Source organism: Simochromis diagramma, unplaced genomic scaffold (genome assembly GCF_900408965.1).
Source record: "Simochromis diagramma unplaced genomic scaffold, fSimDia1.1 OVJJ01000802.1, whole genome shotgun sequence".
Classification (NCBI taxonomy): domain Eukaryota; kingdom Metazoa; phylum Chordata; class Actinopteri; order Cichliformes; family Cichlidae; genus Simochromis; species Simochromis diagramma.
Genome location: NW_024387492.1, coordinates 16,558,225 through 16,585,466, shown reverse-complemented (window position 1 = coordinate 16,585,466; position 27,242 = coordinate 16,558,225). Strand labels below are relative to the sequence as shown.

General features: G+C 40.0%; 2 protein-coding genes across 6 annotated transcripts; one reads left to right on the top strand and one right to left on the bottom strand.

Moving 5' to 3' along the window:
- Positions 1–42: 42 nt before the first annotated feature.
- abracl (ABRA C-terminal like) lies at positions 43–4,693 on the bottom strand. Its single transcript, XM_040017553.1, has 3 exons — positions 4,564–4,693; positions 2,906–2,971; positions 43–2,417 (listed from the first exon to the last, which is right to left on the bottom strand). The coding sequence occupies exons 2-3, from the start codon at positions 2,964–2,966 to the stop codon at positions 2,233–2,235; spliced, it is 246 nt and encodes an 81-aa protein (XP_039873487.1). The 5' UTR covers positions 2,967–2,971; positions 4,564–4,693; the 3' UTR covers positions 43–2,232.
- A 3,249-nt stretch (positions 4,694–7,942) lies between these two features.
- On the top strand, positions 7,943–27,004 carry reps1 (RALBP1 associated Eps domain containing 1). Of its 5 annotated transcripts, XM_040017243.1 has the most exons (20): positions 7,943–8,145; positions 8,530–8,699; positions 10,019–10,160; positions 13,286–13,515; positions 14,367–14,529; positions 15,312–15,442; positions 16,992–17,154; positions 17,235–17,298; positions 18,069–18,223; positions 18,754–18,875; positions 19,274–19,354; positions 20,573–20,660; positions 21,179–21,280; positions 22,815–22,875; positions 23,076–23,274; positions 23,362–23,556; positions 23,968–24,057; positions 24,207–24,364; positions 24,451–24,556; positions 24,652–27,004. In XM_040017243.1, exons 2-20 carry the CDS (start codon positions 8,547–8,549, stop codon positions 24,718–24,720), a joined length of 2,472 nt encoding a protein of 823 aa, XP_039873177.1. In that variant the 5' UTR covers positions 7,943–8,145; positions 8,530–8,546; the 3' UTR covers positions 24,721–27,004. The 5 variants fall into 5 exon arrangements, with proteins under 5 accessions (XP_039873177.1, XP_039873176.1, XP_039873179.1 ...); XM_040017242.1 differs by having other exon boundaries at positions 7,943–8,699; XM_040017244.1 differs by having other exon boundaries at positions 7,944–8,699; positions 10,019–10,142.
- The last annotated feature ends 238 nt before the right edge of the window (positions 27,005–27,242 follow it).

Sequence of the window (27,242 nt, the reverse complement as noted above, 5' to 3'; positions counted from 1 at the left end):
TCTAGAGTCATAAAACACACAAGGACACAAACAACAAAGAAGTTTCAAGGCTTCGCATGTAAAGATTTTATTCCTTGGAATGTATTCCACAGTAACACAAACCTCTTCTAGGAATGTGTTATTGCCAATGCAAAACACAGTAATGACACACTTGAACACACCACACAGGCGTCCCACTTGTTCACAGAAATGGCTCGAGGTATTGGCTCGGCAGTGATCATTACGTTCTCCCTCCTGCCAAACGTTCGCTTGTAATTTGCATTTGTGCTTCGAAAGTCACCCGAAACTCACGCCTGAGCATCAGCAGGATGGCAAGCAGCACGTTTCTGTGATCAGGTTACAGTTTAGTTTCATTCATAATCAAGTTGGATCCATTTGTGCCATTGATACTGAGAAAGAGAGAAATACACATTTCAAGTCAAGCTTAAACAAATACACCTGAATGTAAAATATTTAGCAAGTCTGACACAACAGCAGTGAACGTGACATGGGTCAAAAAAACTAACAGACCAGGTGTCGTTTCACAAGGCTGATAACCAGCTTCTTATCACGAGAAGAAGAAAAATGTGACTGATAACATGATGGAGGCCTAATTTTAAAACAGAAAAAAAAAGGATATGACTTTATTAAAGAGGTGTCAGCTACAAGATGTTACACATTCAAACAGCTTCAAGATTTTCCAAATGTATGGAGGCCCAAAGTGCTCAAAACGATATTAATTTACATTAAATGACTTAACTAAGATAAATTGTGTTTAAACTTTGTAAACTAAAGGAATTTATCTGTAAAGATTTGCAAATGTAATTTTTCATGGCTGTGTCTTGTCTGTCCATCGACACCAGCAGGAAAGAGTGATGCAGTTGTAAAACAAGAACATTGTGAATAATATTTTCCCAAATTTTCAGTCAGAATAAACTCTCTTATTAGTAGAAAGAAGCGGGCTAGCTTACAACCGGACGTGTCTTGCCTTTGCTCCAAATCAAAATGAATAGGAATTACCATTTGATTAATACTCCATGCTGATTTCAAACATCTGTTTTTTGTTTTAAATCAACCATATCAATAGTTATTCAGGAAATTACTTAACTCACAATTTTCTTTTTCTATTAATTTGAACTGCTTTGGGCCTCCATAGTGGGCCAGGAATGGCTGTTGATGATATTTCAGAAAAACTGATAACAAAAGTGGCTAAAACGGAATAAATCACCTATAACTGCTGAATTTTGATATAAGAGTTGTCATGCCTGGTCTGCTAAGTTTTGTTTGACCTACAGTACAAAACAGTGCTAAAATTAAAGAAACTAACAAAACTGCAAATGCACCTTTTGTATCTCTAATTTAAGCCGCAGCACGATAGTTAAACAGATTTTGGTTGCTTTGTTTTGGTCCTGAGTCACCTTTAGCATTTGGCACCAATCACCCTGTAATTATACATTAATAAAAACTGCACAAAAAATACATTCGCCATTGCTCATCAGCTATTTCTATGAAAAGGCAATTTTTGGAGTTTGTTTAGCAGAGAAATTTCACTAATGACTACGTATAAAAAGATGGAATAAAAACGACTTTAGCACATCGCAGTACAAAAAAAAAGTGTTTTTTTCTTTGTTTTTTTTTAATGCACTTGAGCTGTCATTTAGTTAGTTTCTATCACGGAGATGTTCTTGAATTTCCAAAAGCCCTGGTCAAATAAGAGGTAGTAGACATGTCTTGTGTAAACAATTACTGGAATGGCCGTTTGGTGGCACAGTTGGAGAGCACACACTACCCTTTGTCTCAGAGCTGGACAAGATTTTAAAGCAGTTACACTCACCAAGTAATGAGGTCGTAACTCCCACTACCAAAGGGAGGATTAGCCTAGTGCAGCTTGGTATCAGTCACAAACAATTAGAGAGAGCAAATGAAAAGTGTACAGTAGTTTGCTAAAGCAGCTAAATCTAGTGAGCATGCTGTCCTGTGGGTCATCTCAGGTTATGATAATAAACTGTAGAGAGGCAAGTGAATGCATTAGCACAAAGTATTATATTCCTGATCTGTGGTCAAAATCACTACTTAATTTGTCACATAGAAAGCAAAAAAAACAAAACAATCCTATGCAGACATGCCAGCTGAGTCTGCCGGTGTACTGTTAGGTCAAATCCGATTGGTTATTGCAGTTCAGTTCAAATACTGAGCCTTGTGAAGGAAAGACCCGCAGCTGCTAGAAGGCTGTCCTATCCCAACACCGGCTTTTCATTCTTGGAGCAGGATGACGTCAACGTTGTCGTGGACGCCCTGCAGAAGCAGCTCCCCCTGGAAATCGATCACCTTCTTCTTCTTGGCGGCCTTCAGGGTGCCCACCAGCGCTTCGAAGATGTTGGCACAACGGTCGTCATTAAACAAGACCCCGAACTTTACGCTACATTTACCGTCAGCGTCTGAAATAAGAGATTTAAACGATTGTTACAGCTTCGGGCAGTCAATTAAAATGACTGTAGAGATTTCAATCTCAATTCAATTTCAAAATAAAATGAAACAACCTAATTTTTTACTCCAATTAAAGTACCAAATCATTTCAATTGATCCCCACAATTACAGACATTCATGCCTATTATGTGTATTTGTAAAATAACTAATGGACACACCTGCATTAACTCAGAGTGGTTTGATCCACTGCCATGTTTATAGAGGCCACCCTCCACAAACGTGGCAGTGCCACCCCGTTTCCAAAAAACCTTGACACACCCCTGCTGCAAATGGCATAACTCTGAGTTTATTTGTTTCCTGCTTTAGAAGTGGTCAGAACCACAAATCAACACTGGATGACTGCATGATTGTTGTTTATTAAAGCTCATGGGGTAATATATCAAAGTACTTCAAGGCAAACCATGTCATTCAGCAATATACAATGACAGTTTTGACTTACTTTTACTGCCGAGTCGCTGGATCTCTTGAACCAGCAAATCAATTTCATGGGAGACGTTCATTGTTGCTGCAGGCGAAACAAAATGCAAATAGTTGCATTAGCTTTAAATCTGACGTCACGGTTTTGAGTGCACTAGACATGAAACTAAACAATTAAACCTGTATTGCACAATTCTGACCCAACTTGTCTATTTACTACTGCAGTGCTTTAGATTATTATGGTCGATTTATAACTCTGCTGCCAGGGCGTTTGGCCAGACTACATAAAACTTGGCTGCCTGTCAGCTCCTACATCGATTTTAAAATCTATTTACTTGTTTTTAAAAGCCCCTGATGGTCTTCTTGCTCCAGTATTCATGTCTCACATCCTCAGTGCGTAGGGTGCAGTATGGATGCTACATCCTGTGAGTAGTTCCAAAGTGCACGACAACACAGCTGAGGAGGCAGATTTTTTAACTTTTACACCCTGAGTCACGAAGCAGTCTGCTGTAGAGAAAGAGAGCAGCTTAAGTGTTGAAATCTTTAAACATCTTCAGCCCAGCTTTTGATTGAATATGGTAAACAGACAATTTATTTCTATTTACACTTTCCTCATTTGATCTAATCTGTAGATTTATTACATTTGATCTAGCTTACATTTTTAAATCAATGAGTAGAGCTTATAGATTATTGTGCATTAAAGCACATTGAAGTCTATGCACTGTGATGCATTTTATTTTGTCCAGTGTCTTCTATTGTACTTACAGGCCATTTTTAAATGTAATTTTAGATCTGTTTTTTTTTTTTATGTTAAAAGTCTTACCATTACATATTACTTACTTTTTGTCTAATAAACATCCGTGTAGCACTGTAAACCGACATACCTGGTGTCATCTGAACAAAATCTGACTGATTTATTGAGCAATCATCCACCAGTAGAGGAATTTTCTGACTTTGGAAAAACAAGGCTAGATTTAACAGCAAGTGCAGTAATTAAAGTTAAAGAGCTGTATTTCGTCAATAAATATGCGCCAAATTTTCCTTTTTTTTTTTTTTTTTTTTTTTTTTTTTACATTTTAGACAAAAGTCTTAACATTTATTCTAATCATGAAATTGGGATTATCAGAAAGGCGTTTTTTCAATTTTGTTCCTTTTGTGAAGGGTGTTTTGGGAGCTGGGGGACTTTCATTAAAAGAAAACAAACTCAAAGTCCAGTAAACCCATAAATAAATGCAATTTAATTATATATATCAGACACATATAAAGGCACTCGGTATGAGTACAACATATAAAAGAAGGACTGACTGCAGCACTGCAACAAGCTCCAACACGAGCAGGGCGGACTCATCAATGCGGAAGTAAGGGATTAGCGTTCACGGCTAGCCAAACCTGCTAATAAATACTTCTTGCAGTTGATTTATTTCAGAGATGTGCAGTCATTCTCAAATGCTGAATAATATTAGCAGCTCGGCGATGCTTTACGCGACTTCAGGTGCAAAAGAAAAGACTCCTCTGAGTGGCAGATGTGAGCTCGCCGGTATGATTAGCTTCTAACATCCGACAAATCCTCCGCTGAGAGGGGAGCGAGGAGTTGTTCAGACCGATGAACGGTTGGAATAAATGATGGAAAACGATGTAACACAAGCGAATATAACACCGACACAAGGATATGAATATTACCTGATTACTTGGGCTTGTTTTTGCTTGTAATGAGGTGAGGGACGACTTTCTGATGAATCGGCACCGGTGGAAAATGATGCTGCGTTCAGAGTGCGCTCGGAGAACTCCACCCTTTAGAAATGGAACAACAAAGTGGTGTAAAACGAACGGAGTGAATGTGTTTAATATTCAAAAAATAAGAATATTAAAGAGAAGCATGAGATCACTAAGTTATCTTAGTAAGAATATGCATGTAAAGATAATGCAGTGTTAGTGTTTATTTATATAGCACATGTGCGAAGCTCTACAATGTCTCCAGGCAGTAAAAACAACAGAACAAAAACTTTACAAACACATAAGATAGAAGTTGTCACACCTGTTTTAAGCCTGTTTTTTTTAAGTACACACAGCTGTAATTGACCTGTGGGAGCAATTTAAAGATCTGTACCCGATGTCCTGAGATGTCTTTACCTTAGGATCAAAGTATTCTACAACAAAACACAAGACAACAACAACAACAACAACAACAACAAAAATCCCTTCACAACAGAGCCCAACCAATATTTTGTTTTGGGAGCTAACACTAGTATTTAGGTCGTAAACAAATCCAGTAATGGTTTATATTCTAAATGAGGTAATTATTAACTGTAGTTCAAAAGCTAGTTACCTTGAGGACACTCCTTGTATGCTGTAAAGTCACGAAATGTATGCTATTCCCCACAAACTGCAGTTTACAATGTGTATAATGTTCCCCCCATAAATCAGAAGTACAGAAGCTCTTGTCCAACAAGCCACAAATTTCAGACATTTCCGCGATTAACTAATAATTACCTACTCGTAGTGGAATGCTGTGAAAATGTGCAACTGTTTTCATTTACTGGCTTAATTTGAGTAGATGTGACAAATTCCCTACAACATGTGAAGGCAACACGAGCGCTCATCTGACTTCATCGTGACACGCTGCCGATAGTTTGATGGGCTGTGGCCCATATAAGGTATTGAAGAGGCAGGAGACCGCGTGTTGTCCTACGTTTCGGCCTCTCCAAACTATTTCTTGCATCTCCAAGAAACACACAGGTGCTCAGCGAGCACAAGTCCCATTGCAACACAGAAAGAGCTTGTTAGAATAGTGTGCTGACTCCAAATGCTGTTACTTTTTGTTCTGCACATTGAACTCTATTCTTCTCCACCCCATCCCTATACCTCTTATGCATGCACTGCAAATAGCAGTGACTCCATCATCATAGTGTTTAGAACAATGGAAAATATTACATATGTGAAGGATTACTAACCGAGCAAAGGCATAAAAACTCAGAGGGCCCCAAAAAGCTGCAGTTATTCAACAAGTTTATTAAAAATATGTATCAAAATGCAGTTTAATTAACATGTTCTTTATTTTATTTTATGTTTAAAGAGCACTATACAGAACTAGTGAGAAGCAGACCTTAAAAAGGGTTTTTTCCCCCCCAAGTAGCTGACTGTTGCAAATGTGTCACCAAGACGCCAAGACGGTTCCAACAAGAACCAGAGTGAAATAAATAGAAAATAATTTATTGTTTTGTTACATAGTTCCAAGAAACGACTTTATGTGTGAAAACATTTCAAATGGCCACACAACTAATCATTGGAGTTAAATGTCAGAATATCAGACACAAAAAAACAACAACAATGGGCGACTTATTTGCGGGGGGGGGGGGGGGGGGGGGGGGGGGAACATGTACATCTGTATAGCCACTGCAGTATCAAGTCGCGTCTCTATCAATTATAAACCATGATATGAGTGCAGCTTTTATTTTGAAAATTACTCATCCGGGTCCCCGCAGCCCAAGCAAGCTCGCGCTAACTCGGACGTCGCGAAGTGTCAAGCTAGCTCATGAGAAACCTGAACTGAGACCGGAAGTGTATACAGTGTGACTTCGCTATAAAAGAAAACTTCTATTCCATTTTTAGAAAATGCTTTGAGTGTTTGACACCAGTGACAGAACTTGACAATTAATTATCTCATTTATGATTCACTAGTTAAATTGAAACATTTAATGGAAAATCTGAACAGATGTCATTAGATCCGATTTTTTTCTTGTCTTTCTTTAAAAGGCTCCCACATGATAAGACTTAGGGAAAGACTGCTCAATTTAATTGTTACCGATTGTAAAAGTTAAATTGGGCGTTTTCCTTTATAAATACAAAGATGCCACAAACATGAGGCCTCGGGCTTAATGTGGAGCACAGATATACACAGAAATATGCCACAACTTCTGTCGTCCATTTGTGGTTTTATCCTAAACAAAAATAATTGCACAAAATTGCATGTTTTGTTTTAATCATAAATATTTTTACATTTGTTATCCGATTCTAAATACCTAGGGTCAAATATCTCCAAGTTTTTTGCAATTGTTACACTTACATGTTTCAGATTAATAAACTAATGTTAATGTCGCACAAAGATAACCTGAGTAAAAATAAAATGCAGTTTTAACATAAATATTTCTTTTTTTTTTTCCATTCAAAAAGTAATTGCCCTTTAACTTAATAACTGGTTGTGCCACCCTTGGCAGCAAGAACTGCAATCCAAAGTTCGTCATAACTGGCAATGAGGCTTTCACGCCTCTGTGGAGGAATTTTGATCAACTGTTTTGTGCTTGTGTTATAATTCAGCCACACTGGAGGGTTTTTGAGGATTAATGGCCTTTTTAAGGTCATGCCAAAGAATCAAAATCTCAAGTTTATTAAAAGAATCCCAATCTCAAGTTTAAGTCTGGGCTTTGAGTAGGGCACACCAAAACCCTCATTTTTTTTAATCCATTCAGAAGCAGACTTGCTCAATTGTTTTGGATCATTATCCTGCTGCATAACCCAAGAACTGAACAAACTGATGGTTGGACAATCTCCTTCAGGATTTTTTGGTAAAGAGCAGAATTCCATCACTTACAGTTTGCAGTGTATATTTACTCCTGTTATATTTGTCTAACAAAATGTGTGTGTTGATGTGAAACATTTAAGTTAAGTGTGACAAGGAAGGAGGCAAATACCTTTTCTCATCAACTGGTTGTAACAGGTTTATAAAGAAATAGAAAATAAAAGGGAACTTCAAAAAAGTTCAATTACAGTTGAAAATTGTAAAATCAAAATACAGTTCTTATATTCTTTCAAAGGCCTAAAAATGTTGGTACTTTAATGGCAAAGCAATAATTTAACTTAAATCACTATGAAAATATTAAAATAGTTGAACTGCAGGCGAAGTGAATACAAAAGTTGTCAAGTGTATAGTTATATGTAGTTTACTCTTCCAGCACAAAATGTTATTTTATAAAAAATAACATAAAAAAATAATACATGTATACAATCTATAAAACTAGATGCTTCTGAGTGAACGCTATGTTTTTCTTTAATCTGAAGAGTCGGACCGGAAGTCTCCTCTTAACTCCGCGTGACTTGACACTGGTGGCAGGAATGGCGGCTATGATCACTAGAGGAAGGAACCAAGAGACCCTGAAACTTTACTTCTGACGGCCCCGCAGAGGAATGTGTTTCTAGTGAAGGGCAGAAACACCCTCCTGTAACGGATTACAGCGAGAAGAAGTGCTGTAACGTGAGATCACGGCGGTAGATGTCCGGGTCGGGGAGGTGGACGCACTTTGCTAGTTAGCCTAACGTTAGTGCCACTGACTTTGATTCAAGGTAGCTGTTAGCCCGCTGCACTACTAGCCAGCTGTTGGCTACTTGGCTTGGCTGACCCAACAAGTTATTAACTGTGTGAAAGCAACCTTTATTTGAATCTTCCAGTTGGGATCGGCTCCTGCTTGGTACACAGTATTAGGGACGTTTACAGAGATTGGGATAAGGCGCGTTGGGAACATCATTACAACAGCTAACCTCAACGTTAGCTCGGCTTAGCTAAGTTGGGATCCTGAAGTCTCGCCCATTTTTTGGATCCTGCCCCAGCCATTGGCTAAGGGCTAATCAACAGCCAACTTGTGTTCTTTTCAGGCTCATTTGGTACTACGATGGAAAGTCTAACGCTGAGTGATGTCGAGCAGAAATATTACTCGGATTTGTTCGTTTACTGTGACACGGACAACACTAAAAAAGTGGCTTCCAACGGGAGAGTTCTTGACCTTTTCCGGGCGGCCCAGCTACCCAGCGAAGTTGTCCTGCAGGTAAGCTAGCGTAACCGTGTTATCATTCAGACTGTGAAGGTGTGCGTGAAACGAAGGGCCATTGGGGGATTTTTGGTAAACTTGGCTGGCAGGCTGACTGTTGGAGCTGTCCTGTCAGCCAGTGTCGTTGTGGTTATTTAGCCCGGGTGCTTAGCAGAGCTGCGCAGCAAGAGAGACACACCTTCTTCTGGCTAATGTTAGCCTTAGCTAAACAGAGTAGGTAGACAACTCACACAATTTATTTCTTTATTGAGTTTTTTTTTTCTCTAACTGAAATATTATACATGCAATAAAAGCTGGCATGCCCTCTTCAGTTACCTTTCTGTGGGTATGTGTTGAACTGTGTATCTAACGCACTAAATACTTCTCATTGCTCTTGCTGCCCACTCTTTCCTGTCTTCTCCCTCCATCAACATCTGCCTTTTTTGTTCATTACTGGCTAACATGGTGGAAATGCCTGTGCCTGCACGCCTGTGATCCACAGAAGTGGAGACTTTGTTTATTAACCCTCAAATACGGATTGCCTTCTTGGTCAGATTGCAGAGTGTCCCTGCTCTGACAACTGTGAGTCATGAGTAGCCAGTTAAACTGCAGCAGCCCATTCTTGTGACTCCAGATCTCTCAGCATGGCCAATATTTGCAGTTTGTGAGTCAGCATCCTTTTCAAGGTCAAGGGGGGGGGGGGGGGGGGGGGGGCTGTGTGGTGGGAGAATTAAGGAGCGTTGTAATCCTACCACTTCCAGAATCTACACTGAGCTCTGTGTTGGCCCGTGGGACACATACTGCTACAGTGTCATGTTGTAACAGGCTGAGAAAAGTCACTGCTGCTTTGTATCCAGTCATACTTGGATAAAGTCCCTCATCGGCAAGAAAAGGATCGCTGGTCAGCTGTGGCAGTTTTGTTTTTGGTTTTTTTTTTTGAGTGGCTCGCAGCACTTAAGGGCACCCTCTTAAACAGTTATCCTCATGTTATAAAATCTCACCAGTAGTACTAATCCTAAGGTTTCAGTTGTTTCTTTTAACCACTTTATCTTTTGTGTGTAGAAGGCCGTTTCATTGTTTTGTAAAGCACTACAAAACATGATAACCAGACTTTTTACGCATAGAACACACTGGACATCTGCTTGTGAACATGGCAGATGAGACCATTCTCAAGGGAACAGTTCATCGGATAATTTAAACAGACACTAAACGATAGCTGTTGTTTATTCTCCTTTTTATTACTTGGATGCTATGTTTGCTTAGAGGAAAAAGCTGCTCTTTCAGATGAATACAATGTTGTTAACTGTTCTCCCTTGTCCTTGTGTGCGTGGGTTTAGATCACAGAGCTATGTGGAGCCACTCGGCTGGGTCACTTCGGTCGGAGCCAGTTCTACATCGCTCTGAAGCTCATCGCCATCGCCCAGTCAGGGCTGCCTCTGAGGGTGGAGAGCCTCAACTCGGGTGAGTCCATAAATCGAAGTGAGTCATTGTCATTGTTGTGCGTTGATTTCTAAACAATACCATTACACAATTGTGGTCTAGGTCCTCTCTGAAGTACTTTTAGACTTTGGTTATATAGAGATATACTGTTGTTCTCAGGCTAGTTAAAATGTTTCAGGTTAGAAATGAGTTTCATGAATTTCAGAGACAGCTGTTCTCTTCATCACCAATCAATTACATTTAATGGCAGAGCTATCATTTGTCATTTAGAGTCTTAAAGGTTTTTTTTTGATAAGAAAAAGGTATTTATCTCAGAAATGCATGCATGTGGTGCAGTGTATTTTAAGATTTTCATACAAGCATGTTCTCATGTTTTTTTTTAAAGCTGTTTCTTTGTATGTTAGCAGGATTATTTAATACTTTTTTTTTTTTTTTTTTTTTAACCACATTTGAGTCTTGGGCCATTGTATAAGCGAGTAACTTTTGGGATAGATCCAGATATGGTTAATAGAGCTTTTGGAAGGACTCTTTACATTCATAGACACAAATCAGATTCTCCTTCTTATGCCTGATCCCTGCAGGGCTCCCACCCTATTCCTAATGTCCTTTTTTGTCACACCAAAATTCTGCATGTCCTCTTTCACTACATCCATGAAAAAACTCCTCTTTGTCTTTTCCTCTTGCTTAGCAGCTCCATAGTTAACATCCTTTGTCGGCTGTATCCACTATCCCTATTCTGCACATGTCCAAACCATCTCAGCCTTACCGCTCTAACTTTGTCCAGACTGCTCAACCTGAGCCGTCCCTCTGATGTACTCATTTCTAATCCTGTCACTCATGAGGAAAAAAGTCTGCCACCTTCACCTCCGTCATAACCGGTCTCACTACCATCCTGTAAACTTTCCAGTTTAACTCTTGGGCCTATCCTTCTGTCACAAATCACCTCTGACACTCGTCTCTACCCGCTCTGCCCTGACTGCACTCTGTTCTTCACCTCTCTTGTGCGCTGTCTGTCGCTTTAGAGGTTTGACCCCAGGCATTTAAACTCATTCACTCTGACTGCCTTTGCTCCTTGCGTCTTCACTATTACGACTGCCTCCCTCTGAAATTAAATGAAAATGGATCAAATTAGAGAATGCATTTATGTAAAGAAAACAAACAATTGCTGTCTGATCCAGAAGAATCCAAAAGGAACTTTTTAGCCTTTGGAGAATCGATTTCATACGCTGGATGTTTGATACATAGGGTGTCTCATAACCCTGTGTTTCTAAAACTGGGAAAATAAACACTGGTACATTAAAAGTAAGCTGGAAATGGAAAAATGGCTCATCTTGATTAGTTGATGGGGCAGATGGCATCACATTGCTGATTGGAATAGTATTGGCCATTTATTTGTGTCACCAGATGATTGTAATAGTATGAGCTGTTTCGATGACTTCCCTATTTATCTTAAGTAAACAATGAAGCCGTGGTGGGTTTGACCGCAAAATTGCGCTTTTCTATTTGTCCCTGTTGAGTTCTCTCGAGGAAAAAGAGAAGGAAAAACGCGGCGCACGATGTCACACTCATCCTCTATGCAACATGATCAGTTTGGCCTGAATATATTGCAAAATCGATTTCATAATTTGACAAGAATATGAGGAAGCAAACAAGTCACTTCCTTCTAACAAAAGATTTAGGGATGTTTGAGCTCGGTAAACCTCGCCCTCAACTCTCTCTTTGTAAAGTTGGTGCTTTCTCAGAAGTAGACAGTTAATTACAGGATTTGGAAAAAATGTTTAGTTTACTCAGTGCTTTCAGAAAGCTTGAAGTCACCACAGTTGTTCCAAAATATTAAATAGAAAGTTATTTCTGGAGCGGAGGCTTTTGGGGTAATAATACAGGCGTTCAGAAGCAAAGGGGGTGGTTTGGTTTCTGCGTGCTTACTAAAAGACAGAGCGCTGCACATAATAATCCTGTGGTGAAACAATTCTTTTAACCAGACTTAACTCAGAGATATAAGAGGATATTGTTAGTAGGTTTAAAGGAAATTTCAACCTTTTGTTAAAACTGATTATTATTTTTCTTAAAAGTAGATTCTCATATTCACAATGCTTGAAGCAGCAAACGACTGGTACTTTTGGTGAAGGAAGAAAAAAATGTATGGCAAAAAAAAATCCAGATCACTTTCTTCCCACTAGCTAATCAATTTGTTGCTGAGTCACTGAAACCATAGTGGGGTCATATACAACAGGATTAGCTTATTTGGGTGTCTTGGTCTTGGGTCTGTTTGCTTACCCACTCTCTGAGAAAGCCATAAACACCAGTAGAAAGGGTTAGGGTTAACAATATTAGTACCAGTATCAGTTCAGTATCTGCCAGTGAGGCCGCCTAAAAACTACAAACCCTGCTTCATTCAACCATCGTTTTGTGGCACACGTTGAATTTTTGAATCAGTTTGGGTTTTTTTTTTTTTTTAAATAACTGTGGAGTTTAGAAAGTCCTGCCTCGCTCGTCTTTACCTCCTTGAGATTGGATTGGTTTGCCTGATTGTGTAGTAGCAGGATTTCTAAAAATGTTCCAGACAGATTTGCATTAGTTTTTTAGCAGAGGTTGACCCAACATAGAAGGGATTAACGTTTGGATTTGGTCTGGATCCAGGATTTTTTCAAAGGTGTCTTTAGCATTGTAAGATAGAGCAAACAGAAAAAAATACATTCTCCAAGGAAAAAAAAAGAAAATCAAAAATGGGCAAGCTACAGTGTGGTAGAAATTTTCAGTCTTAGAGCAGGCATGCTGGCACGGACTGTATTCCTGTGTTTGTTTATCACAGATCTTTGTTTTAAGTCCTCAGCATTAAGAGTTAAGAGACAGCAAACATACACTCGGTGTGGCAGTGTGTTTCATTTTCTATTTGAGGAAACAGCTCTTTCTGAAAGGTATACTGTTGTTCCCATTTTACAGCAGTTACTCTCTTTCCAAACCCTATAAACGTCAGCTGATTGCAGCAGGCACAAGCATTCTGGGAAATCTACGGAGTCAGTAGTCTGTTTTTCTCTCTCGAAAGCCAGAAGCAACTTCTGGACTCTAGTGCACTGAAGTTTGATGTGGTCACCGAGTTGATTTCATTTTGTCAGCTGCTGCTGAACAAATATTGAAACTGAATTTAATTTGTGTCTCGACAGTCAAGGATCTACCGTTGCCAAGGTTTGTGGTGGGGAAGAACGAGGCAGAAGCGAGACATGCTGCACTGTACCAAGATCCCGACAGTCAGGGATTGTACCCTGCCCCCGGTACTGCAGTAATACCCAGGCCACCTGGCAGGGGTCACCAGAACAAGAAAGGACATCCCTCATCCACTTCACTTCCTGTCCACGAGGTCATTCAGCCCCTGGCAACTACTATAGAATCACAGGTTGGTAGTAGCAAATGCAAGAATCGATGTTGCAGGGACGATTGTATACAAACTTAATATTTCTTTGAACAACTGAACCCAGTGGTTACTTGGAGATAAGCTGCTGTGTTTCCTGTGTTTTTCCTGTGTATACTTGACAGAGACATTAAAAGGGACACTCAAAGCATCTTGAATTGAAATCTATAGCAGAGCAACAAAGTGGTGGTGGAAATGATAAATTCCAAGGAAAAGGCTTTTCAAAGCCTCCATTTGGGGGAAAAGTCATGAAATTTTTAAGTGATCTTTACCAGATTCGAGTGGTGAATTTCTTCGTCGCTTTTATGTGTCCATGACTCATTGAAATTAAAGTCAATGTTGCTTCAAAGTAACTGCAAATAAGTGTCCAGAGTGGGAAGACTTGCCTCTGGAAGGACTTTGATGTTTGAATACATTCCTTTCTGAAGTTTTCTGCTGCGGACTTAAGTGTGTTGACACGTGTGTCAGTTATTTAGATTTCTTTCGCAAGTTTTAACTTATATGTGTTGCATAATCATTCACTAGTTCCTTCAGCATCCCTTATCTGTGATGATGCAGATAAGAACTGATTGATGTAGCAGTTATTGGTCTTGGTTTGGATGTGGCGTGTTGAAGATTGACGTCTTGTTGTGTATTAGATGTGATCTAAAGGTTAACGCCCAAAACACTGAACTGTTTTAAAGCAGTAATACTACCACCTTCAAATAATTTTTATTCTGTGGACGATCATGCTTATTAAAGTTTGCTGATTCCTTATATGTGTACTAAATGTCTTTTTAACTGCTTATTTATTTCATCGGTTTGTTTTATTTTTCTTTTTTTTAATATGTCACCAGCCTGAACCAACGTCCCCAGTGGTCTCCCCTCACCAGTCTCCCCCAACCTCACCTCATTCCTGGAGGAAGCACAAGCGGCAACACAGTGGAGGAAACGCAGAGCGACAACCTGTGGTGGCAGCAACTGGAGCCGTGTGGACGCAGTTCAGAGAACCACAAACCGGTGACCCACTTCTTAATGATAGTTTCTCAAAAGGAGAACTATTCTGCCTATTTCCAACAACATATTTCTAATCTTAGACTCTGCTGGAGTAGCTTTGCATTTGCATTTATTTCCATTCACAGTTCAAAGCAATCCTTATTATTTATACGGATGCAAATCATCCCTTGACCTATCTTCTGATTGGGTGCCCATCGTAAACAGAAGGTCTGAATGCCAGGCACGTGGGGCTTCTGGACTCATCTTGGAAAATGTTCAAATCTTTTCAGATGTTTTATAGACTAAATAATTATTTAAGATGATGATGAGCAAATTTGTTGATAATGAAAATAAGGACAAAGAGAAAGAAAAGTGGCAACAATTTGAGTTAAAATGGCTTTTTTTCTTTTTTTTCTTTATTGAGGGCAAAAAAGGTAATGCATGTGACAGGGGTTTTACTTGCAAGCACTCACGAGCAGCAGATGATAACAATAACATCTCTAATGGCAAACAGAAGTGACAGTGTGGTAAAAGTTGCTTTTAGCTTTGACTTCAGTGATAAATTGTCGTTTGTACCACTTCCTGTTGTTTGCAGCGCCTACATGCTGTTAATGATATTTGCTGACACAGACACTTGCTGCAGTTTGTCATTAGGGGACCAAAGTAATTGTGCCTGCTTTTTTTTTTTTTTTTTTTTTTTTTTCAGCATAAAAAGTAGTTGAGATATTACAAAGAATGGTATGAAAACAAAACTTCTTAATTAACATTACATGCAAAAACATACTTTTCTGTCCTTCTCCTTTCAGGTCCAGTGGCTGGCGATGGCATGTGGCCGTCCCACTCACCGCCTCTTCCAGGTCAGGAGAGTTGGGTCAGTTTTACAGCGGACACACCGCCTTCCAGCACGCTTCCAGCAATGCACCCATCATCAGTCCAGGTACAGCGGTGTTGGCTCGACTCGCTTCCTATTGCAACAGGCTTCATTATACAAGCAAGCTAGAAAGATGCACATCAGCGTTCCATCTTAAATTACAAGGCACTAGTTGGATGTTGGATACACTACACTGATTCAGTACTTCAGCAGCAATAATGTGAAGTAATGGGTTGCCGTATGATTTTTGTCAATCTCTCACATCATTGTGGCTGAAACTTGGCCCAATGTTGTTAATATTGCTTCAGTTTGAAGTTCATTTATGGGCGGTTCTCCTAAGGCCCCGCCACAACATTTCAGTCAGGTTGAGATCTCGACTTTGCCTGGGCCAGTGCATCGCCATGATTCTTCTCTTTTTCAGCCATTCTAATGTAGATTTGCTGCTGTGCTTGGGATCATTGTCCTGTTGCGTGACCAAGTTTAAGCTGAGCTTTATCTGTCATTGTTCCAGAAGTCTTGCGGTTTGTTCAGATTTCACAAAACAGCATATAGTCCTGTGAAAATCTTCTTTTTCACAATACAGTGAACACCCACTATTTTAAATAAGTGCTCTGATTACGGAAATGAGTTTTTTCATTTTCACCAGTGAAATCCTTGAACTAAACCAAACAGCTATAAGGTGAATCGTGGCCATATATATAAAAAAAACAAACAAACATTTGATTTGGGTAAAAAAACAACCCCTAAAAACATAACTACTCAACACTCTTGTGTTGTGTGCGTATTTGGTAGTGTGTAGCCCACAGTTAGTAACAACAATCACCACTTTTGGAGTTTTTGACATTTTGCACTTACTAAGTGAGCTGAGATAAAACTAAGGTCAATCATTGCCAATATAAAAACACTGAAATGCTCAGAAATATTTTGGATCTATTCTATCTTTACCACCATTAGCCAATCACTATGCAGAGATGGGACGAGGAGACAGCAAAGTGAGGCTATAAATTAAAGGACACATGTACACCCTCACAATACAGACCTAGAGAAGGCGATACAGTTCAATAGAGCATTAATATAGATCCGCAAGTTACAAGATGACCACACAGAGTATTTTAGCTGGAAAATGTGATGCAAATGTCTGCCATCAGAAAATGCAAACATAAAGCACGAGATATCACAGTAACCACAATCGGGCCTTGAATGTCAGCCAGCATCTTGTATCAGTACTTTATCTGCAAACGCTGCTGCTTGACTGAAACATGAGCAGCTTCTGTGACATTTCTCAGGCAAAGGCCTCTGTACCCACTGTCTAATTATAGGTACACATCATGCCCTCTTTTAGTTTCTTCTTGTCGTTCTGAGCTAACAAGCAAAAAGTCAGTTCTACTTTAGGCTGAAAGTTCTGTAACCATTGTTGTGTTTCAGTTTTGAATATTATTCTTTAAAGGTTTGATTTCTTAGAGTGCCAAGTTTGTATGTATGAGTAGGGGGCCAGGGAGACACGCACTGTACATACTAACAGTGAAGAAGCTGGATTTGCATAGGTTAAAGTGTTATTCTTAATACTTAATTATGCTCGTCTTTCTTAAATGTTTCTGTAAATGTGTTCTCGTAGGAAAGCACAACAATACGAACAGTAGCCTCAGCTGCAACGACCAATGAGATCCAGCGACAGTCCAGCACGTACGATGATCCGTGGAAGATCACAGACGAGCAGAGGCAGTATTACATTAACCAGTTTAAAACAATTCAGCCTGACCTCACTGGCTTCATACCTGGTAGGAACAAAAATACACACACACGCGCTATCAGGATAAAACACGGGTTATTAATAAACTGTGGTTTCTGCGTGTTTCAGGTTCAGCAGCAAAAGAGTTCTTCACTAAATCAAAGCTACCGATTTTAGAATTGTCACATATTTGGTGAGTCACTGCTCTTCTGCTATTTATGGCCTCTGTGTGTGTTTGTGTATCTAAGGGAAATTAAGGGCACCATAAACACACGTTCACCACCTGAATGGAGTTGATGGCCCCATTTAACAGTTTGACATGCGGATAAGCTGTAGGTTAGAGCAGGATGGGCATTGATCTTTGCACCAGTGCTCCTTTGTTCTATTGAAAGATCCCTAATTTCATATTTATAAAACTTAATAGGAAGCTGTAGTAAAAGCTTTATTTACTTTTTAGACAAGTGCCGTGTGTGGCAGTTAATCCTAAAAACACCAAGAAGCTTTTCTTTGCTCTTTATCAGAATGTATCATCACTGATCGGACAGCATGTACAACCTGGATATGGTTAACTGTTAAACTTCAAGACTAATTTTTACTAAAAAAAAATGCCAAACATCAACAAAGACAAAAGGTTTGACCATATGTAGTTGGTGCAAAGAAAATGTGTTTCACCAGTTCTTTGTTAACTCCAAACCAACCTGGCTTTATTTTGCTGATGAGTAAGATGTTTGTGGCTAATCGAGCTCATCAAAAACAAGTTGTCAGTTCCTGTTTATGGGATTATTTCCAAAGAAGCGTGCAGTGTCAGTTGACACAACTTGTTTTGACAGGATTCATAATGACTAGTATCACTAGCTCTAAGCAGTAAACGTGGCATGTAAATGGGCAAGTCGGATCAGATTCAATGTCTGCTGTAATGCCGTATATGATATGATATTCTTACTGTCTAATGTGTGTTTAAAGGGAGCTGTCAGACTTTGATAAAGATGGAGCGCTGACCCTGGATGAATTCTGCGCTGCCTTTCACTTAGTTGTGGCCAGGAAGAATGGCTACGACCTCCCCGAGAAGCTTCCTGAGAGCCTGATGCCAAAGCTGATTGACCTCGATGACTCAGCAGGTGCTCAGGCTTGCCTCTCTCTTCCTCTCTCTGCTGCACCCTTTATTAATTTTCTTATCTCACACCTCATTAGACCTAGGGTAACAGCGCTATTGTGCAAAACCCGCATGTTGGAAGTAGTTAACTGATTTTTGGGCTGAGCTGCACTTTTCATGACACAGTTTTGTGTTCTCCTGCCCTCTTTTAACTTGACATTGACTCAGTTGCTGATAGCCATAACAAACATGTTTATCAAGTGTTATAATTCAGTGTTGACCTTGTTTTTACATATCAGGAAAACAGCAGAGAAATAGTTTTTCTTATGAGCTTATGCAATACTCAGAAGCAGAAACGATTGCACTTTGAAGTTTCACGATTTTTGCCAATGATGGTTAAATCTAGTTGGCATTTTGACTGCATGAAAAAAATGTTTTATCTCAAGCTGTTCTCTGAAGTTCATCTTTTTGAAGAATCCCAACCAAAAGTAATGTCGTGTGGATTTTTTTTTTAGTTTTTTTATGTGTATTTAACTCGTGTCTATTTTTTTTCAGAAGTCCCAGAGCAGACTGCTGATGTTGGATACTCTGCGTCACCAGTAGAGGTGACCCCCAACAAGTCTCCCTCTATGCCTTCGCTCAATCAAGCCTGGCCAGAGATGAACCAGAGCAACGAGGTTCCAACGTGCACGCACCACATGACTATATGTGTCGTTTTTACACATCCTCTAAACTCGAGGCTGTTTGCTTTTGCTCTGTTTGCATTTGATTCATCTTAATTGCTCAGGGTTAATTAAGTGAGGTTGCTCTCTCTTTATCCATCCATTATAATTCGAGTGCCACGTCATCCTATTCATCATCAAACATATTTTCTGATAATTCAGCACCTCCTCTCTCACTTCTTGAGACTGTGTATGAAAGTCGGCAATGTCCGTTTTGTTTCCACGCCTGCTGATGATGCCGCGTCGGTGTGGCATCACGGCAGAGGCTGAGACTGATGATGTAAATGTGTGATGTCACTGCACTGGCTGACTGACTGACATGTTTTTTCTCACTGTCTGTCTGTCTCCTGCAGCAGTGGGAGACGTTTAGCGAGCGCTCCTCCAGCTCACAAACTCTGACCCAATTTGACTCTAACATTGCACCAGCTGACCCTGTAAGTCAATCACTTAGCATGCATGGTTTCACCATTAATGGACAGACATTAACCCTCTCCAGATCTCTCTTCTTTTTCTCCCTATCTCTCTCAGGTCCTCTCTGTCTCACTGCCTGCATGATGTTCTTTCAAAGTGCAATCAAGTGCATCAGCAATAGAAGTGTGTGTTGTGATTTGGCTTGCTCAGTTTCTATTGGACATCACCTTTTTTTTTTTTTTTTTTTTTTTCTTTAGAGTCACATCCACCAATCACATTTTAAGATCGTAAGAGATGCATTTTTCCTCACATGATTAAGAACTAAAGGTTGTGCACAATTCTGTTGTGCATTTACTTTTGAACAGTCAAAGTTCTTCACGTTTATTTATTTTTTAATTTTTAAACCGTAAACCAATAATTGTCCCAAAAATAGCTCTGACTTCAAATACGGTTTTATATTGCAGGAGTGTGCATCTGTGTTTAGACTGCTTTTATGTACTCCCATTCTGAGCTGAAACTCAAGATTTAAAAAAAAAACAAAACACTTATCAAGCTTAACCTATAAATCTCCCAAAAATTAGATTTATCAAAGTTTTCCATGTTAGTCTTAATTGACCGTTGAATTTTCTGCAGTCAGTTTGTGTATGAATGTAAGGCTAATACAGTTATTTTTAGCCATTTGAATAATTTAGAATTTAAGTAAATGTAACCCCACTGATGTAGGAGTAAAAAAAGCCCCAAATCTCTCTCTGCTGTGGAAAAATCCTGCACCGACAGCAGGCCCAAACAGCTCCACAAATTCTTTTTTTAATTTGTTTTTTGTGGCTAAATTCTCCGCTGCCATCCATGCACCAAATCTTAATGGGTGCATAGGATCTTTGCTGTCCAACTGTGAAGAACACACTTGGAGCGGAAAATAATTTTTGAAACAATAACAGTCTTTTGTTTGTTTTTAGTTGTCGTTAGGATGGGGGGGGAGGTATAATTGTATGGGCACGTCTTTTATTTTTATTTATTTTTTTAAAAGCTTATTTAGAAAATATGTTTCCAGGTCTTTCACATCTTCTCATTTAAACATGTTTGATGAGATGCTCAGTGAGCATGTCAGCTAAAAGAGTGCCACACAGGTTTTCATGTTGAACCTTCCTCCTCACAGGACCAGCAGCAAAAAAAAAAGGAAAAAAAAATTATACCTATCTTCTTCCTGTCGGTTTGACCCTCTCTGTGTCTCTTTTCCACAGGACACGGCCATCGTTCACCCAGTTCCCATCCGGATGACGCCCAGTAAGATTCACATGCAGGAGATGGAGCTGAAGAGGACTGGCAGTGGTGAGAAACTCTCTGACCTTAAACTGACTGTCCAAATCCTGACTTACAGTTGAATAAATAATAATGATATTGATGCACATGTGCAGCAACAGACAGACCTCTAAATCTGTTTTTGTGGGCAGCAACGTGAAGGAACTTTAGTATGACTGAAACAGAATTATGACCTAATTGCATTAGAAAGCATGCTAGTATGTTCTTTATATACTGAAGAAAAAAACATATTGTAACAGGTGGGAAAACATCCAGCTGTGCTAATACAGTCAGATTACTTTGTGCTTTGCAGAGTGCGCACTATTGGGAAAGTAATAAAAATCCAAAAGGTCACCATTTGAAATGATTCAAAGAGCGCCTCACAGGAGCTTTTATTACTCATATACATGTTTTTGTTTTTCTGCAACTGAGCACGTTTTGTCCAAACTAACAGCCGGATTGCTAACATTTAATTTTCCCTGTTGATTGACTGCATTTGCTTCAACACTTTCCCCTGTTTGTGATCTCCCCCTTCCTCCAACATTTAGACCACAATCATCCTACCAGTCCTCTGCTGGTTAAACCTCCAGAACTGTCTGAAGAAGCCAAATTACCCGCCTCCATGAAGTTTGTAGCTGCCAACACTGTAGGTGAGTAAAAGATGAGCTGCTATGGCAGGGAGCTTTAATACGATGTTCCGAAAACATCATCCGACACATGATTCAGTTATTTATTTGTTTAGCCATTTTAATCCACTTTCTATTTTAAGGTCAGACTAGAGCAGGGCGATATGATCAAAAATATTTATCACGATATACATTTGAAAATTTGCGATGACGATATAATTGACACCAGACAAAATACTTTACAACTCCACAACTTTGCTGGGGTTTTTTTGCACTAATAATGTATTTTCACTTAAACAAGCAGCTGTTTTTTATGTGGATTAAAGTTATAGAAAACTTTAACAGTGCAAATGCAAATTCCTTGCTGACAGTTTAACCAAAAGGCATTTCCAGTGGAAACTGGCCGACATATCCTCAGCATAACCATGTATAATATCCACAAAACTTAAAAAGAGGTTATACACACACACAATACGCGAGCCTCCTGCCTACGATAGTCGTAATGCTCCAACAATCCATCAAGCGGTGCGGGTTCGTAGCTTAGCAAAGTCGTAGTGAAACATTTGACAGATTGCTGAGCACCGTGTACGACATAAAATCGTTTCGAGGTCAGTAAACACAACCAGAATTCATACATAAGGCACACGGGATTATAAGGGGCACTGTCGATTTTCAGAAAAATCAAAGGATTGATTTTAAGTGTGCCGTATTTTCCAAAAAACACGGTAATAACGACGGCCCGCTAGCATGCTCTACCAAAAATAGTGCTTTGTTGTGTATCTGATGGACGAAAGCTAAACCAGTTCCACACCACTGAAGTTGCAGCATTTTTACAAACCAGTTCTGGTTCATCCGTTTCATTCAATGATCCACTTTCGCCCTTCTCATTCTCCGCCGTCGCCATGCTTTTTCCGCCATGTGTGTATGAAAACAAAGGCACTGCGCATGCGTGTTTTACCCATATTCTATCGCGATATTTCATTTTCTTATCATTGCCCAACATTATACTGGTATTACCGTGAACGGTATGATATGGCCCAGCCATAGGTTACATCATTAAGAACAAAATTACAGATAGAAATCTGGCAAGCAGTCGATTTAATGACAAAAGAAAACCCTTGATACTTTAAAGTAACATACAAAAATCAAGACTAAAAAAAATAAAATGAATAAAAATGGAAGTATTTTTCCCTTATATGTTGGAAGGTGTCTGTGGCTCAGGTGGTAGAGACAGTTGTCTGCCAATCCCTGCTCCTCCATACCACATGTCAAAGTACTGAACCCCAAGTTGCCCCAAATGCATCCATTGGCGTGTAACTGGGTGAATACAATAGAAAATACTTAAATTTGGTAGAAGGGCACCATCTTAGTACCATTTCATATTTGTCTTTCCTTGGTGGTGCCTTCATAACCTCAGTTCAGCTGCTGATAGTCCAGACTAAGATTCCAATTTTTTTGTGGAAGAATTTAAAAAAAACAAAAAAAACAACAACTACCATTTTGTTAATTTTCTCATGATTTGTATGCTTGTGGTTTTTTTTCTTTTCTTTTCATGAAGGTGATGGTTACAGCAGTTCAGACTCTTTCACCTCAGACCAGGAGCCAATCACAAGGCAGAGGTTCGTTCATTTTCTGTCTGTCTTTTCTGACAATTACTGAAAGTGATGCTTTTGGGTTTTTCTACTTCCTCACATTATTACTCAGTTGGTCATGTTGCAGCTCTGTTCAATGATCAACTCCAGACCTGAACTGTGATGAATCGTGTTGTAAATAAAGCACTGTATCCTGTGTGTAAATCTTTAAACATTAATGTGCTCAGGTCTCAGTCGGGTACGTCCCCAGAGGCTTTGAAGGTGGTAGCCCCGCCTCCCCCTCCACCCCGTCCCCACCCCTCCCACTCTCGCTCCTCATCTCTGGACATGAATCGCACCTTTGCTGCCACGTCTGCCACAGGACAACCCCAACCCTCTACGATAGCTTACCCTCCTGCTGTGCCTCCACGACCGCTTCCCACACAAGTAAGAAAAGTATTTTATGTGTTATTGGCATCATTTGTGATTTTGATACTACGAAAGTTGTCACGACACCCTTTCATCCCTCCCCAGACATCAGTACCACTCACCGGGCATCGCGTAGAGGCGGAGAGTATACCAGGAGGCGGGGCGGTGCTCACCACCACATCCCCGCAGCAGATTCCCCAGCAGCCCAACTTTGCAGATTTCAGCCAGTTTCAGGCCTTTGCAGCCTCTGAGCAGCCCTCAAGCCTACCAGAGGTGGACAAACACATCGAGCCAGGACAGGTAGGTCGATCCTGGAGGGTCAGGGTTTGGAAATAGAATGATGCTCCTCTAGACAACATCAGTTCTTCTCAGAGATAGCATTTATAGTCTGGCTTTGTGTATAATATGTTGATATTAATGTACTGATTTTTTTTTATTTTTGAATGTATTTCTTTTGCTCTTTCCCAAAATCCCCAAGTGGTTGTTTATTTTAGTTTTCCCTCCGTTTGTTATATAATGTTCTAAACCCACACATTGATTGACAGATTTCATCCATATTGTCGTTTTTTGTTTTTTTGTTTTCTAGTATTAAATATTAGACTTCTTATGAAATTGTGCAATCTGCATCTTTTAATTTCTTAACTGTGGCTGTTGTGTTACATTTGAGTAAACACTTTCACTTTCACATGCATTGTTTGTTTATGTCCACAGGGGGACAAGCCTTCGGAGGGGGCCGGCCCCTTGAGAACAGTTAAGAGTGACGGCCAAGCTGATGAGAGACCCTCAGCTACAGTCAACTCTGTACGTCTTTGAACTTTAAACTCAATAAGACCAGTGGTTTTTAAACTTTTTGTGTTTGTGTGGAACATCAAGAGGCAATCTGAAATTCATAGGCACACTTGTTTATTAGACTGTGTGAAAGTGAGGTAAACTCTTTGTTGTCCCGTCAGGGAGCCAAAGGCTCCTCCGGCCCCCTGGCTCCTCCCCCCAAACCTGTACGTCGAAGGTTGAAGTCTGAAGACGAGCTGAGGCCGGAGGACGAGCAGCACGGTCCACAGAAATCTAACGTCATAGCCGCCGTCCTGGCCACTCAGCCTTCCATTCCCAGGTGGAGAAACTTGCTTTGGTTGAGGACACTTTACAGAGCGTTGTGTTTATCAGCACTTTAGAAAAAGCATATTTCTCTGTTTGCAGGTCAGTTGGAAAGGATAAAAAGGCGATTCAGGCTTCAATCAGAAGGAACAAGGAGACAAACACTGTTTTGGCACGACTTAACAGTGAGCTCCAGCAGCAGCTGAAGGTATGGAAGACATTAGTAGTGTTTTCTAGTTTTAGCAAACAGACTTTGTTCTCCTTTTAACTCCCGCTTTGCTCACACCTGTTTTCTTTTCCCAGGATCTGCTTGAAGAAAGGATATCTCTAGAAGTCCAGCTGGAGCAGCTCAGACCCTTTTCCCATCTTTAACCTACATATGGAGAGCAACTCTACTGTAGTTCATCTGAATCAAGGCTGTGGCCCTCGTTGTGACTCCTCCCTTCCTCCTCTCCTTTTCCTTCCATCAATCTCGGCTTTTCCCGGAGGCTTCAACCTGCCTCAGGGCATTCCGTTAAAAACTGTCACGCTCAATCACACACTGCTCAATCGTAAACCGGACAGACCTGAGGGCACAGTCTTACCAGTGGGAGGGGATCTTAGAAACTGGCACTTTTCACTTTTTGCTAAAGAGAGGCGAAGGTGAGGAGGATGACGGCAAACTGAGAGGCAGAGCGCTCCAGCTCCAAGTTCGCTCTGAAGATAAAACTGCTGGTGTCTTGATTAAATCACTCTCTGAATGACTGAAGGAGAAATGCGGAGTGTATTTGTCATGTTTGTGTGACTGTTTGTGCATTTGTGTTCCTGGTGGCTGGCACCAGTATGCTTGACTCGGCTGCACCAAACTCCTGCAGAAAATTTAAAAAGGGGGCGAAACAGTTTTCTTTTCTTCTTTTGTGTAAGTGAACTGAGACGACCTATAAAGATTTTAGACCTTCTAATATCGTCTGATGTCACGAACTCGATAGGTTGGGTCTTGTTTATTACACCGAAATTGACATGGAAGAGTAAAGACGGGCAAATTGTGCTTTAAGTGAGCATTATATGCTAAAACTTAGAAGTTTCTGGTTTATAAAAAAAGGTTACATTTTTCCTCTTTTCACTTTTTGATCCGTGCTACTACTGTAGTGCTCTGAAGGCATTTCTTGTTTTTGAATCCTCATGAATGGTCTGTTCTGCTGAACATGTGGCACCCATGGCTGTCCATTATTGTGAAATAATCCAAAGAACACAGATTTTATGGGCTTGCAATGGGACACATGAAGACCGAAGGAAGTCTACAGCACAAATCATCCGTCGGTACATCGGTCAATAAGCAAGTAAGGATAAATTTGTCTTTTTCTAAATGGAGTTTGGTGTAGTCGCCTCTCTATTTGTGAAACATACTGGGCTATCTCCAGACAGGACCTTTTGTGTGTTTGTGTGGGGCTTAATGACTAAACCAACTCGGTGAAGGCTTTTTTTATTTTATTTTTTATTTTTTATTTTTTTTGGGTGACGCATCCTGTGACATGAACTCAGTCCACCCTTCCTCTCTTACCGCCCCCTTCAAGTCTACATGTAAACATTTGCGTGGTTGATGGCATGATGCAGTGAGTGAAAGTGCCGTGTCTTCTGTTTTTTTTTTTTTTTTTTGTTTTCTATGTGTTACAGTGTTTTGTTTTTTGGGATCGTGGTGACTGAAGGGTTTCACTTTATGCCAAATGACTGAACTTTCACTCTTCTCTTTCACTTCCGCTCGGGCTGTGTTTGAAGAAAAATGCACCACCTTTTCTTTCCCTGAAGTTTTCTTCATTTAGTTTCAAACCTAGCTCTGGCTTGACATTTCAGCTTTCTTTCTAACGCTGCGGGTTTTGTTTCCTTTTTTTTCTTTTTTTTTTTTCTCTCCCAAACTTTAACTTCACCTTTATGAGTCAAGAACAGACGTTCATATGAAGGGTTTGAAGATATTCCAGCTGTTTGATTGCAGGAAGCGGCGTTTATGAAGAATACATTTGTTGCTGATTGGGGAGAAGTTTACCTGTGATTTCTCTTCAGCAAACATGTGCACAGATCCAAACTGATGCAGCAGGTAGTGATTTTTGATGATTTTAAAAAAAAAAAAAAAAAAAAGAGAAAACAACAACAAAACAGCTGTTTTCCAATCGGGCAGTCAGCACTATGCAAGAATGGGCGATACATCCTCACAGACCAACTATACCTAAGTGTTTGTCCGATGATAGTAGCAACCATGTGAACAGTATACTCTGGTTTTTGTATCGTAGCTCTTCCAGAACATCATCTACTGTATGTTTGTGATGTATTTTTGCCTTTTTGTTGTGTTTTTTTTTTTTTTTTTTTTTTTTTTTTGGAGTGGTACTGATGAGCAGTCCACTTCCCCGGGCTCCTGGCTCCAGAGGGAAGTAAAGTCCAGATCAGTGTTGTATCAGGGCAGTTTCACCTGAAATCTGTGGGTGTAGATGAAGCTTAACAGGAGACCAGTCAACAGAGTGGGAGACCTGAATGTCCCAACTGCACTTTGAACTGAATCCCCCCCCCCCCCCCCCTTGTTCCCTCACAATTTCTTTTATTTGTTGTCTCTCTTTGCTTACTTTTAATCTGCATGTTGTCTTTCACGTGTATTTAAAAAGAAGATGCTTTAAGATGAAAAAAATGATGAACCACTTGTTTTATTTCTCATGTTTGTTTTTTGTTGTTGTTTTTTTGTGCCAGTGTCATAAAATGCCCCGTTTTTGGTCAGTGAATTTTTCTTTTATTAATGATTTATCCTTGTGTTGTTGTTTTTTGTTTTGTTTTTGTTTAGTTTTTTGGTGAAGCATCAGTCTTCTTCTAAAGCCTTACTTCCCCCGACGGCGTTCAGGTTTCCACAGCGGCTGACTGACCTCTCTTCCTTG